Source organism: Callorhinus ursinus, unplaced genomic scaffold (assembly GCF_003265705.2).
Source record: "Callorhinus ursinus isolate GAN/ISIS: 27379988/994484 unplaced genomic scaffold, GSC_fseal_2.0 scaffold86, whole genome shotgun sequence".
NCBI classification, from domain to species: domain Eukaryota; kingdom Metazoa; phylum Chordata; class Mammalia; order Carnivora; family Otariidae; genus Callorhinus; species Callorhinus ursinus.
Window position 1 is genome coordinate 9,620 of NW_027397148.1, and position 13,969 is coordinate 23,588.

The 13,969-nt window shown below is 49.7% G+C and overlaps 2 gene segments (V, D, J or C); both read left to right on the forward strand.

Annotated features, from left to right (window-relative positions):
* The first annotated feature begins 1,429 nt into the window (after positions 1-1,429).
* LOC141371675 (probable non-functional immunoglobulin lambda variable 5-48) lies at positions 1,430-2,960 on the forward strand. The segment is given in 2 exon segments: positions 1,430-1,475; positions 1,585-2,960. Coding segments are annotated over 2 exon segments (387 nt in total).
* A 9,060-nt stretch (positions 2,961-12,020) lies between these two features.
* On the forward strand, positions 12,021-12,482 carry LOC112817871 (immunoglobulin lambda variable 5-37-like). The segment is given in 2 exon segments: positions 12,021-12,066; positions 12,244-12,482. Coding segments are annotated over 2 exon segments (285 nt in total).
* The last annotated feature ends 1,487 nt before the right edge of the window (positions 12,483-13,969 follow it).

Sequence of the window (13,969 nt, forward strand, 5' to 3'; positions counted from 1 at the left end):
AGCCTAGAGCTCTGCCTCCCTGTGGCTAGAGGTCCTGGGGATGTGCAGGTAGGGTGAGAAGTTTGGGTTCTTCTCCATCCCCACTTCTTCATGATGCTCACTGTCCAAGGCATTTCAGCCTGACCTTGGATGCTCCACACTCATGCATCCTCAGGACCTGTCCTGAGCTCACCCTTGAGTTTAAAGGTCTACAATCATCACCACCAACCACATCTTCACTGTCCTCAGTCCTCCCTGAACATGTGTATGAGAAAGACAGCTCACCCAGCTCACCACTCGGTATCCTGAGCAGCAGGTAGGACGTCGCTAACACACACGCTGCAGGAATGCTGAAGGGTCTGCTATGGGAGCCAGCCTGGACTGAGCGACTTTGCTTGCAGGACTCCTCTCACCCGTTCTGGACACGTGGGTGGTGTCCAGGTTTCTGTCCCAGCCTCCTGTCCCTCCCTCATGTCCACACCCGCACCAGGGACTGCTCACCACACCTGGACACCAGACGCAGGCCGCGGTCCCTGCTTGCTGCCACTAAAGGTCAGGGTCCACCATTTCTGAGCTTGGACTTCAGGGTTTCTACTTCTTTCTCAGACCTTCAATGCTTTTATGAACAGAGAGGCATCCCCTTACCTCATGCTCCGCTGCAGTGAACAGCAGTGCCGTCGGACGGGGCAGTCGGAGCAGAAACCCCCAGTTCCCACTCTACTCTTCCTCCTTCTCTCCCCGTGTTCCTTCTGCTCCACAGCCTGCGTGTCTCCTGGGAGCACAGCCGCCTGCGTCCGCGCCTCCTCTTTCCCTGCCTCAGTTGCTCTTCCTTGACCACGTAGGCTCTTCAGTCCTGCCCTGCTGTGTCCGCCCTCTATTCCCCTGTGCACACTGTCACCAGATCATTTCGTCACTCTGTGAAATTGTGGTGTCCCTTCATGGTTTGAGCATCTTCACACCCTGTTTTGATTTTCTCTTCTATGAGCTCATATGGAGAACACGGTCACCCCTCTCCTGAGACATGCTTGAAAGTCCCCTCAGAAGAGGAGCTCCCAGAATGTCCCAAGGGGGGGGATAATCTCACTCTTTTCTATGAGTTATGTTTTGTAGGCATTCTCATTTCCACAGGAGTGTTTATTTCTTCACGACTTTCCTCTCTATGTTATAAGCGTCTCAAATCACAGACATGTATCCGTGTTCTTTAAACCAGACCCAGCATGGGGCTTCCCACAGCTGCTCCCTCCACCCCCTCCTGGGTCCCACTCAGAGCAGGCCTTGCCCTCAGTCCCTTCTCAGGATCCTGATTCACTGATCAGGTGGAGCCTGAGCGAGTCTGAAAGGGGGTGCAAATTTGCATAAAGAGCACCCTCATTTGCATGGGGACAGTAGGGAGGATAAGGCAAGCCTGGGACAGCCCAGTTCCACTGTGGGGACCAAGGGCTGTGTCATCATGGCTTGGACTCCTCTCCTCTTCCTGTTCCTCTCTCTCTGCTCAGGTAGGGACATCATCTGACTTCTTGGGATCTTCCCAGATATTATCACCCCCTAAGGCTGAGAAACTCCCAGTGGAAATGCCCCATCACCCATGAGTGTGTGTGTCTGCAGGCTCCCTGTCCCAGCCCGTGCTGACACGGACGCCCTCCCTCTCGGCATCTCCAGGAACAACGGCCAGACTCACCTGCACCCTGAGCAGGGACATCAGTGTTGGCGGCTACTGCATGTACTGGATCCAGCAGCGGCCAGGGAGCCCTCCTTGGTGTCTGCTGAGGTTCTCCTCGGACTCTGATAATCACCAGGGCTCCGGGGTCCCCGGCTGCTTCTCGGGCTCCAAAGACGCCTTGGCCAATGCAGGGCTTCTGAGCATCTCGGGGCTGCAGGCTGAGGCCGAGGCGGACTATCACTGTCTTGTTGGAGACAGTGGTGCTTCTCACAGTGACACAGGTTGAAGGGGAAGTAGAAAAAAATCCCTGACCTGCTCTGAGTTATGGCTGCTGTGAGTGGGACCCAGGAGTGGGTGGATGGAGCAGCTGTGGGGACACCCACAGGACCTTGTCCAGGAGCCTCTGCCAGGAGCTAGAATCCTTCTCTGTCAAATTCCCGTCAATGAAACTTTAGTCTTAGACAAAAATGAAGGAAACAAATCAAATAAGAAACAAACAAAATCACAGCAAAACTGAACTTATACCCAGTGAAAGAAACGAGCAATGGCTACTAGCTTTCTTGGTCAGAGCAAGGCACCATCTCAGCAGGTGGACAGTCCTGTAGACATGGCTTCTGCTCCTGAAGCCCTGGAGAGACCCTCCGTCCCAGTCCCATCTGAGAGGCTGGCAGAGGTAGACTGTGCTCCTGAAATGAGGCAGGAAGATGGCAAATGCAGGCCTGGGGGAGGTCAGGGCTCAGAGCTGGCCTGGCTCACTGCTGTGCTGTCTGTGTCTTCCACTGTCATGTCAAGGACATGGGGGTTAGGTGGGGGACATTTGCTACTGGAGGCCAGCAAACCTATTTCAGGGGCTGGGGAGGGTGAAGGGGAGAGAATCCAGCATTCCTAGGAAACGGCTGAGTCCCACAGGTGATACCGCTCACCCCTCATGAGCTCCCATGGGTGGGTTTCCAGAGCCCATGGGAAGTGATGTGTGTCCTCTTCTCCTTTTCTGCCCTGTAGGAGCTTTTATGCACGTAGGGTGTCAACCAGGGTTGTGAAGTATCAAAAACCCCCTGATATGTGCAACAACACTCCCTCTGAAGCTCTCAGTAGGGTCCCAATGTTGAGTCACCTTGGTCACACGGAGTGCAGTAGACACTTTGGAGGTTCTCATGATGGCTGGGAGCAAGGTGTCCCAGGCAGAGCCCCTGAGTCTGTGACCTAGGACACCAGTGATGTGTCTTCAGGAATCCCAGGCCAACATTTCTGCTCCTGGTTTATCATCATGACCTCCTTGTTCACCCCTGGCCTGCAGCCTGAGGATGAGACTGACTCCCAGCATCACAGAGCTGAGCACAGCCCCTGTGCCACCAAGAGCTACCCTTCCACAGGGAAGTAAGAAAAACATCTGCCCCCCATTAAATGCTCTGACTCATCTTCCCCCATCCTTGCCTGTGACCAACAGCAGCTCTACTTCTCTGGTGTAGCTTGTGCTTCAGAAACCAGAGAACTCCACATACTTGACTCTGTCTGTCTTATGGGCTCCATGAAAATAACTTACTTTCAGGGCACCTGGATGGCTCAGCCAGTTAAGCATCTGCCTTAGGCTTAGGTCATGATCCCGGAGCCCTGGGATCAAGCCCAGCATCAGGCTCTCTGCTCAGTGGGGAGTCTGCCTCTCCCTCTCCCTCTGCACCCCCCATCATGTTCTCTCTCTTTCTGTCTCTTAAATAAAGAAAATCTTTTTTAAAAAAAGAAAATAACCTTTCTTACTGTGTCCCAGTCCAAACAAACTCACTTTGTCTCAAGAAGCAAAAGTATCCCCCACACTTGTTGGGTGGGGATGGTAAGGAAAGCAATAATATGGGACTGTGGCCTGAGAGACCCAAGTCCCCTCTGCCAAGCTCCCTATATGTCCCATGGTCCTGTCCCAGGATTAGCTGATCATTTCCTGACTGTGAAACTGGCTGGTCTGTGTTTCTCTGTCTCTTCCAATGGTGCCCTGGGGATCATGGGAATGCCCTGGGGCAGGAGATGACCCCTCCCCTTTGAGGACAGGGCCCTCAGACATGCTCACTTCTCCCTGTTTAATCGAGAGTTCACATACTTTCTCTCTCAGGTTCTTTGGTTGGGATGATGTTAAATAAATCTGTTATTGCAGGTCTAGATCCTGTGAACCCAAATCCCTTATCAGATAAACTTTTATTATAGGAAAATTTCTAGATAGTCTTATTTTTCTAAGTGATGGTCCATGGAGCTCTCAACAAACTTGATCAGACCCTGTGCTGGTGAGTAACAGCTCACGAGGGTCCTGCGGTTCAGAAGTGGAAGGAGGACCTCTAATTCAGAGGAGGTTCCACTATAGCAACGATTTTTTTTATACCAATTGTCTTACTAAGAACAATTACAAAACTCCACTAAAAATATGTTAAATGTATCAGAGAAGCAAAAGAAAATAAGGGATTTCCAGGTTTACAGGGCAAATGGAAACCAAGAGAGGTATGAATGAGCAGAAGACACTTTTCCCAACAATGTTGTAGTCTCATGACAGATACAGACATCAAATGTCAAGTCCTGTACAATGTGGGCTGGGGTAACCTAACAAGAGACCCTTAACACCAACAAGAACAACAGCAGAATAAGACACCCTATAAGAGGAACACATGTACAATCAATTCCAGTTATGAACACGGGGGAACTCTGGGGAAGATAAAACCTTAATCTTATGGACCAGTTCAAGCTGGTCATGGATTGGTGATGGCTCCAGTACAGGGCTGAAGAAATCCAAATGCCAGGTAATTCTGAATATCTGGTGACATAATCACTGTGCAATACATTCTGTGCTTAGCTGTCCAGAGTTCATTAGTGAACTGGAAAAAAATTAATGTCACAGTCCCAATCATGGTGTAGGAGACCTACTCATTCTATGCACCTGGGTAGTACCATCAGAAAAATCCATCTGACATCAGGATGGTCCAGGAGAGCTGGGTGGTGTCAGGGGGGCTCTGAGCTCAGCAGGGGGCACTGCTGAGCTTGTCCAGAAGGGACAAGACTCTGGCTAAGCCAACTAGGAAAATACTCTACTGAGTGTTGCATAACTGACCAAGCAGTATCCTCAGCCAAGTGAGACTTTCTGCTTGTTGGGTCCCCAAAAACCATATGAGTACTCAGCACTGACTCACACCCCTGCATCAAATTTCATCCTCCATCATCATGAGTTGTCATCCTGGCCTACGTCCAGGCAGGGATAGATGGACAAACAGGGACAGATTTGTATGAAGATACCTGGCCTATGAGGGCAAATGGTCATAGGATCAGTGACACCTGCGGATGGGAGTGTCAGATTTCCAAATATTTGTCCTCTGCAAGCAGAGTCTGGGGGCTTCAGCATGGCCAAGATTCCTCTGCCCTTCACAAATCTCAATCCATAAAAAGGTGTTCCATGAGGACACTAGTGGAAAGAATTTTTTTTTGTTTTTTGGGTTTTTTAAAATTTTCTCTTCCTTATGACTTTCTTTTTCTTTTTTTAAAATCTTTATTGTTATGTTAATCACCATACATTACATCATTTGTTTTTGATGTAGTGTTCCATGATTCATTGTTTGTGCATAACACCCAGTGCTCCATGCAGAATGTGCCCTCTTTAATACCCATCACCAGGCTAACCCATCCCCCCACCCGCCTCCCCTCTAGAACCCTCAGTTTGTTTTTCAGAGTCCATCATCTCTCATGGTTCGTCTCCCCCTCCGATTTACTCCCCTTCATTCTTCCCCTCCTGCTATCTTCTTCTTTTTCTTTTTTCTTAACATATGTTGCATTATTTGTTTCAGAAGTACAGATCTGTGATTCAACAGCCTTGCACAATTCGCAGAGCTCACCATAGCACATACCCTCCCCAATGTCTATCACCCAGCCACCCCATCCCTCCCACCCCCAACCACTCCAGCAACACTCAGTTTGTTTCCTGAGATTAAGAATTCCTCATATCAGTGAGGTCATATGATACATGTCTTTCTCTGATTGACTTATTGCACTCAGCATAACACCCTCCAGTTCCATCCACATCGTTGCAAATGGCAAGATCCCATTCCTTTTGATGGCTGCATAATATTCCATTGTGTATATATACCACATCTTCTTTATCCATTCATCTGTCGATGGACATCTTGGCTCTTTCCACAGTTTGGCTATTGTGGACATTGCTGCTATATACATTGGGGTGCACGTACCCCTTCGGATCCCTACATTTGTATCTTTGGGGTAAATACCCAGTAGTGCAATTGCTGGATCGTATGGTAGCTCTATTTTCAACTGTTTGAGGAACCTCCATACTGTTTTCCAGAGTGGTTGCACCAGCTTGCATTCCTAGTGGAAAGATTTTTGAGGGCATGAACCTGCAGGGACGGACAGCAGATGTGAGGTAAGTAATATGCACAGTACGTCAGCTGCCCCAGTTAGCGAGAGAGCCCCTGAGTCCTCAGCTCTGGTTCCATGAGAAAGTGGGGTGGGGGAGGGGGGGTCACCGCACACATTGCCTTGGGACTCACTGCAACCTTAGCCCAGGGCAGGAGTGGTGCATGGGCATGTCCTTCAGGGGTTGAAAGCACAGCCCAAAGGCAGCACTTGGCTGTATGAAGCAGCATCACCATGGAACATCTGGACAGCTACTGTCTGTCCTTCTCATTGTGAGGGGCTCCTGGTGCCCTAGTTCTCCCTCATCCAGCTTCCCACTTCTCCCATTCAGAGCTGGCTCCTACTTGCCCCCAAGACAGTCCTCAGGGACGGTAATTCAGTAATGCGGACCCATGAGAATGACTGGGACAATCAGCAGGGTTGTCTCAGGGCTCCCTCTAGTGGTCAGGAATCCTTGTGGAAATCATGGTGTCTCTGCTCATGTTTGATGAACCACACAATACATGCAACTTCCTTATGAGCAATACCCATAGATGGTATTTATGACTGTTCTGTTTCTTCTCATTTGCTTCATCATTTTGTAGTGATGGATGAGAACAGATACATACAACTTCAGATGTTTCAATTATCCTTTCTAATTGTTCCATTTCCCCTTAATTTTTAGGTCCTTTTCATCTCAAAATTTCATACATATAGTTACACAGTAACTACTTTTTCAGGAATAACTTTGTTTAATAAATATCATTGAATTTAATATGAATATTTATGTCTGATGTCACTTAAGTCTCTGAACACAGATGATTATAAAGGGAAAAAATGATCATGCAAATTTCATTAAAAAATTTACTAACAATTCAGAAATGAGCATTCAATCACCTTTTTATTGAATAATGGGATGAACTCCAAATTTGTGGCTTCTCGTTCACCTATTACTCTGGAAATTGTATGTTGTTCCCAAATCCATCATCACATCCACAACCACCCTTCTCGTTCTTTCTGCTCCCTAGCAACTGCACAGGGAAAGGGTATTTTATAACATTCACACAAATGTTCACACAAATGTTTTCAGATAGTGTCATTCTTACTTCAGAGTATGAACCACATGCTTTTTTTCTTTATTTTTTATGTGTGTGATCTTTGGATAAATCTCCTAATTTGATGTTAGTATGGTTAATTTTCCCCTGAAAATATTCACTTACAGAGGGGAGAGGGGTGGGCGGAGGGGTGACTGGGTGATGGGTATTAAGGAGGGCACGTGTTGGGATGAGCACTGGGTGTTATACGCAACTAATGAATCGTTTAATACCACAACGAAAACTTAGGATGTACTATATGGTGGCTATCTGATCATAATGAAAAAAAAAAAAAGAACTTCATTTACCATGGTACCATCAAGCTGCCAGATGTTTGAACTGTGAGTATCTGTGCTTTATGTCCATTTAATTTCTGCATTGGCTAGAAATATATTTCCTAACGTGTCAGGAAAATCAAAGAGAGGTTATTTTTTAGGTCTGGGAATAAAAAAAAATCATATAAATTGATTGGAAATACTCCTTCACATTATGCCATGTTAAAATAAGAAAGGATTTGGAGGAATGTTCAACTGTCAGATTGCAGAAGAAACCTGTACTAGAAATCAGAACATGGATGTGTCAATACAGACAGGGACCTGGTGACCTGCAGAAACCAGCTGGGCTCTCAGGGCTTTGGGCCTTGTGAGGTGTGCGCCCTGTGACCAGCAGGGGGTGCTGTGGGCCCAGACGGTGGCTGACCCTCCGCGGAGGCTCAGGGAGGGGTTTCACTCAATGAAGCCTGGGACGGGAGACTGGGTCTTGTGTTCCCTGATGGGGATTCAGCCGCTGTGTCTTCTCGGGTCTGGCAGAGTCCCCAGAGCAGGGACCTGTGTGGTCCTGTCAGCAGGTGCGTCCTCCCAGGGCTCTCCCCTGGGGTGAGACCAACCCCCATCCTCAGTGTGTCTGTGAGCTGAGCTCCAGCACCAGGGCTCAGGGAGGGGCTGGGCAGTCACTGGGTGGACCCCGTTTGCATGGACAGCCCCTCCTGGGGCAGAGGGTGGAGGAGAAAAGGAGGCCTGGGGCAGCCCCGCCCACTGTGGGGACCTGGGTCTGTGTCACCATGGCCTGGATTCCTGTCCTTCTTGTTTTGCTTTCTCATGGCACCGTCGGGACAGGCCTCGGGGACACAAGACAGCCCTACAGCTGGTGTCAGCTCCTCAGTCACAGAGTCTGAGAAACTGTACACTTGTCCCTGCCCTATCACCCATGAGACCTGTGTCTGCGCTCACCTCTCTCGGCCCGTGCTGACCCGGCCGCCCTCCCTCTCTGCAGCTCTGGAAGCAACTGAGGGACTCACCTGCACCCTGAGCAGGGACATCGGTGTGGGCGGCTCTGACAGCTACTGGATCCAGCAGCAGCCAGGGAGCCCTCCCCGGTGTCTGCCGAGGTTCTCCTCAGACTCCGAGAAGCACCAGGGCTCCGGGGTCCTCGGCCGCTTCTCGGGCTCCAAAGACGCCTCGGCCTAGGCGGGGCTTCTGCGCATCTTGGGGCTGCAGGCTGAGGATGAGGCGGACTCTTACTGTAATACTGGACATGGCAGCCCTTATATGGATAATGTCCTACAGAACCTTGGGGAAGTGTGACTAAAACCTCCCCAGTGCTCTCTCTGCATGCTGCAGTCACCCCTGCCCTGCCTGGTACCAAGGCTACTCCAGGTGACATCTGTTCTCATCTCTTCATCCAGCCTTCATCCATCCTTCTTAGGACATTTGTATGTGCAAATGTCCTCTCATTTACTTTACAGGGTTCATTGGGTCCACTGCTAATATTTTCTTATATAGATCTCACTGTCTCCATAGGAGTAAATCAGGTCTTAAGGCAAAGTACCACTTCAGGGGCATTATTGGCAGGATGGAGGCGGGTGACCCCACCCATGCCAGCCCAGGGTCTAAGCCTGACTCAGAGACGTGGGTGGTCTGAGTGCTTGTGGTGGGTCACTGGGTCCAACATGGCCCATGCCCATCTTCCAGGGCCCAGCATTAGGAGTGAGCCACATTCTTCCTGCATCTGCTGATTCCAGTCTTTCTCTGGGAACTGTTTTTTTTTTTCCCCCTTTCTGGGAACTGTTTTTCCCCCCTGAGGCCCAGAGGAAGCAGGTCTCTGTAGCTCCAAGGATGCTGAGCAACAGATCCTTCTCTAAAGTAAGATGTGACTGTGTGCGTGACCTCCCTGTGTGCACTGGACATCCAGCATCCAGCTCCCTCATCACTGAAGCAGGTTCTATAAGAGCCATGCTTCTTCTTCATCTCTTGGTGATCTGAGGCTCGTGCCACAATGCTGACAAGGCTGTGAATACTCAGGGTTTAGGGACAAAACAGAAGAGAAAAGAAGTTCCGATTCCCCAAGTTATGGAGATAGGATCACGGAGATACTGGCTAGCTGTGTTCCCCCTCCAATGTTGCAGGAAGCTGACTCTGGGGACACCCCTCCCAGCCTGGGCCTCTCCCTTTTCCACTTCTCTTTGCACAGGTAAATGGCTGATGTGGTGTCAGAAATGGTCCCTCGGAGCACCTCCTCTGTTCCTCTTTCCCACCCCCTAGCAACACCATGGCCCTTGGTTCACCCTAATCTCTGGATGCATAAGACCCAATCACTTTATGTTCTGCAGACAGATATGTCCTGGGCACTCTTTAAGGCTGGGATTTCATTACCTTCATGTAACAGTGAGAGTTAACAAAGGTAGTCTGTTGGTGACTCCAAAGTCTCTCTCAGGTGGCCTGACCTGAGCTAGCCAAAACTGCCCCCTGTCCCTCCCTCAATGATCTCACTCCCCAGAGATCTCTATGTCTCTTCAACACGGATTCCAGTCTTAGCTGTACACCTCCCAGGAGCACTTGAGGCTCCTCCTCCTGAAGCCCCATCCCAGCCATTCCTTTCACCCGTGCAGGTATTTAAAAGTGAAGCATCTCTGGAGACAGCCCCATATCCATCCCATTGGCCTTGCCCTTTCTCCTCTGCTTTGCCCAGACTCATGAGAGGAGGAAGTGTTGGGTGCCTTGCCAAGTCCATCCCTGAAATCTCCCCAGTAAATGCTGATGGGTGGGGACAACACAGAACCTTGTGAGGTTTGCATTTGCAGCCAGTGTGCAGTGAAGATTTTGCTCCTCCTGAATGTGGATGTTTGATAAATGGACATGTTGACCACTCCAGGGTAGAGAATCGCCCTCCCCCATCGTGGACACCTTGGGTAGTTGGTAGTGCCCCTGAGCATGTGTTGATGGGATCATATCACATAGCAAGAAGCTCTGCAACCTCAGGAATGCCTCAGGACTTTGGTGAAAGCTCTCTGATTGTTCTCATGATTGTGGACATCGTGTGAATCATGCAGGCCAAGATAATCATGGCTGGAACCACTTGTCATCACACATGTGCAGTTCAGGGGATCTTTGTGGTAGTGGAGGGCTCATGCACCTTCACTGAATGCAAGCTGCAGCTTTTGCTTGTCTGAGGTCTGCCAACAGATCTCATGGGGACTGTCACCATGTGGAGACCCTGTCCTGTGCAGTCTGGCAGTGACAGCTCCCTCATCAGGAGGGGTCTTCTCTCCACCACAGTCATTTCCCCTGGACAGAGGGACACAGGTGGGGATGACACAGGGTGGCATCTTATGAAGAGAGTCCTAACCTGCTCCTCAGCTGTGTGGATCAAGGGGAAAGGAACAGTCCTCTGGAGTCCCTATACTCCTTGCTCCAGAGACAAGGGGCCAGAGGAATGAGTCAGATTTCCCCCTGAACTTGAAATAGGTCTTCCAAAAAGTTGCTCCAGAAATCACTTTCTGGGGGTTAGAATAACTGCTCTGCTGAGAATGACAATGCAGGCGACACGTCAGAAATTACAACTTGCAAATTACAGTTACAAGGACACAGCATCTCTTCTATGGCATCAGGAAGTTTCTGGGATGATGTGACAGTTGGGGTAGTTCTTGAGAGTGGGGAATTTGGGGTTACCGTGCTAAGGCCTGCAGGTGCTTATTGTCTGTGGGAATGTCCTGAATCCCACGGAGTACCAGCAGATTGCCCCTGTCAGGCCACAGAACCAGCCCAGTTGTGGCAGACTGCCTTTATGGGGTAGGGGCTCAATTAAGAACCTGGTTTTGACCTCCAGAATTGTGCTCAAATTACGTCAAATTCTGAGGCTGAATCCAGATGGGAGATGCACAACCCAGGGAAAGAACTCTGAAGAGCACAGTATGTCCTGTCTAGTGGCCGTGATGAGGCAGACCTGCCAGGGCTCCTCATATCATAGCCAACAAGAAACTGGGCACAGCGTAAGCACGACTTTTATGACGCTAGACATCAAAAAGCAAGCAGATAATTTATTTATTTTGTATTAGTGTTTCCTGTGAAATCCAAGCCTCCCGATTCCACGTGGAGTGGACTAACATCAGTAACTTCAACCTGACCACGCTGCTTGCCACGCAGGCATGCCCCGCCCTGCTTGTGGAATGGCTGTGACAAGGACAGATGCAGAGTCCACAGGAGCTCCCCAGGTGCCTGCGGATGGACACGTAGGCGGCAGGGGCCACAAGCTCTCCTGGAGTCACTGGGGGTGTTCCAGTCAGCCAGCCACTGGTGACACCAAGTCATTCTAGAGGCTACTGGTCCCTGACACAGTGCTCAGGTCTCAGCCACTGTGTCCCCAATGGTACAAGAGAGTCACCTGTACACACCTGGGGTTTGACCAAACAGCTGCTTCCTCCCGAATTCTCCCCACAGTGCAAACTCAGAGCATCGTTGCCCCTTCAATGTCTCTATCCACAAACCCTCCTCAGGGTCCTGCTCAGAGAGGGACAAAGCCAGATAAAGATGGGGGCAAATTTACATGACAGTCTCCTCCCCCTTAGGCAGTAAGTGGGTAAGAAAGGCCTGGCTCAGCCCAGCCTCAGCTCTAGGACCTCTGGGACTGTGACCACCATGGACTGGACCCCTCTCCTGCTCCTGATCCTCTCTCAATGCACAGGTAAGGACAAGCTTTGGAGGAGCAGGGAAGTGCCCCAAGCTGTCACCCACCCTGATCTAACCCCTTATCAGCTGCCAGGTAGCCCCAGCTCATTAAGAATGTGTGCGTTTGCAGGCTCCCTGTCCCAGCCCCTGCTGACCTGGCCGCCCTCCCTCTGAGCATCTCCGGGAACGACAGCCAGACTCACCTGCACCCTGAGCAGGGACATCGGTGTGGGCGTCTCTAACATCTACTGGATCCAGCAGCAGCCAGGGAGCCCTCCCCGGTGTCTACTGAGGTTCTCCTCAGACTCTGATAAGCACCAGGGCTCCGGGGTCCCCGGCCGCTTCTCGGGCTCCATAGACGCCTCGGCCAATGCGGGGCTTCTGCGCATCTCGGGGCTGCAGCCTGAGATGAGGCTGATTATTACTCTGTAATCTGGCACAAGAATGCTGCTTATGGTGACGCACACCGATGGGGAAGTGGAACAAATACCTCACTTGCTCAGGGACCTGGACTCTGACTGTAGTTGAAAATAGAGCTGGCCTACGACCCAGCCATTGCACTACTAGGGATTTACCCCAAAGATAGAAATGTAGTGAAAAGAAGGGGCACCTGCACCCCAATGTGTATAACAGCAATATCCACAATATCCAAACTATGGTAAGAGCCCAGATGTCCACTGACAGATGAGTGGATAAAGAAGATGTGGTTCATATATACAATGGAATATTACTCAGACATCAAAAAAAAAATGAAGTCTTTCCATTTGCAATGACATGGATGGAACTAGGGGGTATTATCCTAAGCAAAATATGTCAATCATAGAAAGACAATTATCATATGATCTCACTGATATGGGGAATATAAGAAACAAAACAGAGGATCCATAGGCGAAGAGAGGAGAAAAACAAGATGAAATCAGAGAGGTATACAAACTATAGGAGACTCTCACTAATAGGAAACAAAACTGAGGGTTGCTGAAGGGGCAAGGGGTGAGGGATGGGGTAACTGGGTGATGGACATTAAGGAGGGCACATGATGTAATGAGCACTGGGTGTTATATAAGACTGATGAATCACTTATTTATTTAAGTAAAAAATTAAACATTAAAAAAATAACTTGAATGTACACTGACCATACTTCCAAGTAGCTTCCAGGTCACTTGTATCTTCTTCCAGTTTTCTGTTCAACATTTCAGAAACCTCAGGAAAAATAAAAACAACAACAACAAAAAAACAACAAAAAACTTATGGTGCAGAAACTGCCTGGAGGTCTATGGTGCATAAATCTGAGACTGTTGAGCTGTCTTTTTTTCCTCTTTCAAAAGGTAAATCATCTTTTCCTAAGCTCTTGGTCAGAGCCTGGGGATCTCAGCAGGTGGACAGTCCTCCATCACATGGTCTGTGCTCTTCTGTGGGTCAGAGCGGAGACCTTCTCTTCCCTCCCCAGGCTCCTGCGCTCAGAGCTGGTTGAAGCTCACTGTGTCCCAGGGACAAGGTATAAGATGTGAGAGGCTATGTAAAGACACAGGCAAGGTGATAAGCTGGCACACTTGCTGGGCATCTGAACCTTCAGTTGTGAAGTCCAGGAGAAGAGTGTTAGGCATAGGGAGGGGAGGACTTGGGGCCTGAAGCCAGCAAACCTCTTGTGGGCCATGGGAGGGTAGAGGGGAGGTTCCACCATTGCTGGGAAAACACTGAGCCTGCTCCTGGGAAGGTGGGTGAAGTGAGTCCCATAAATGTGACTTTTCTACTGCTGATTGTATTCAGGACCATCGGAAACACCATGGGTGGGCTCCTCTGGTTCTGCAGGAACTGACTTACATCTTCCTCTCTTCTCATCCCAAGTGGGACTTTTCAAGCCCTGGTGAAGGGGTGGGACTGTGGGATATCAGGGGGCAGAGATTCCTCAGTGCTGACAA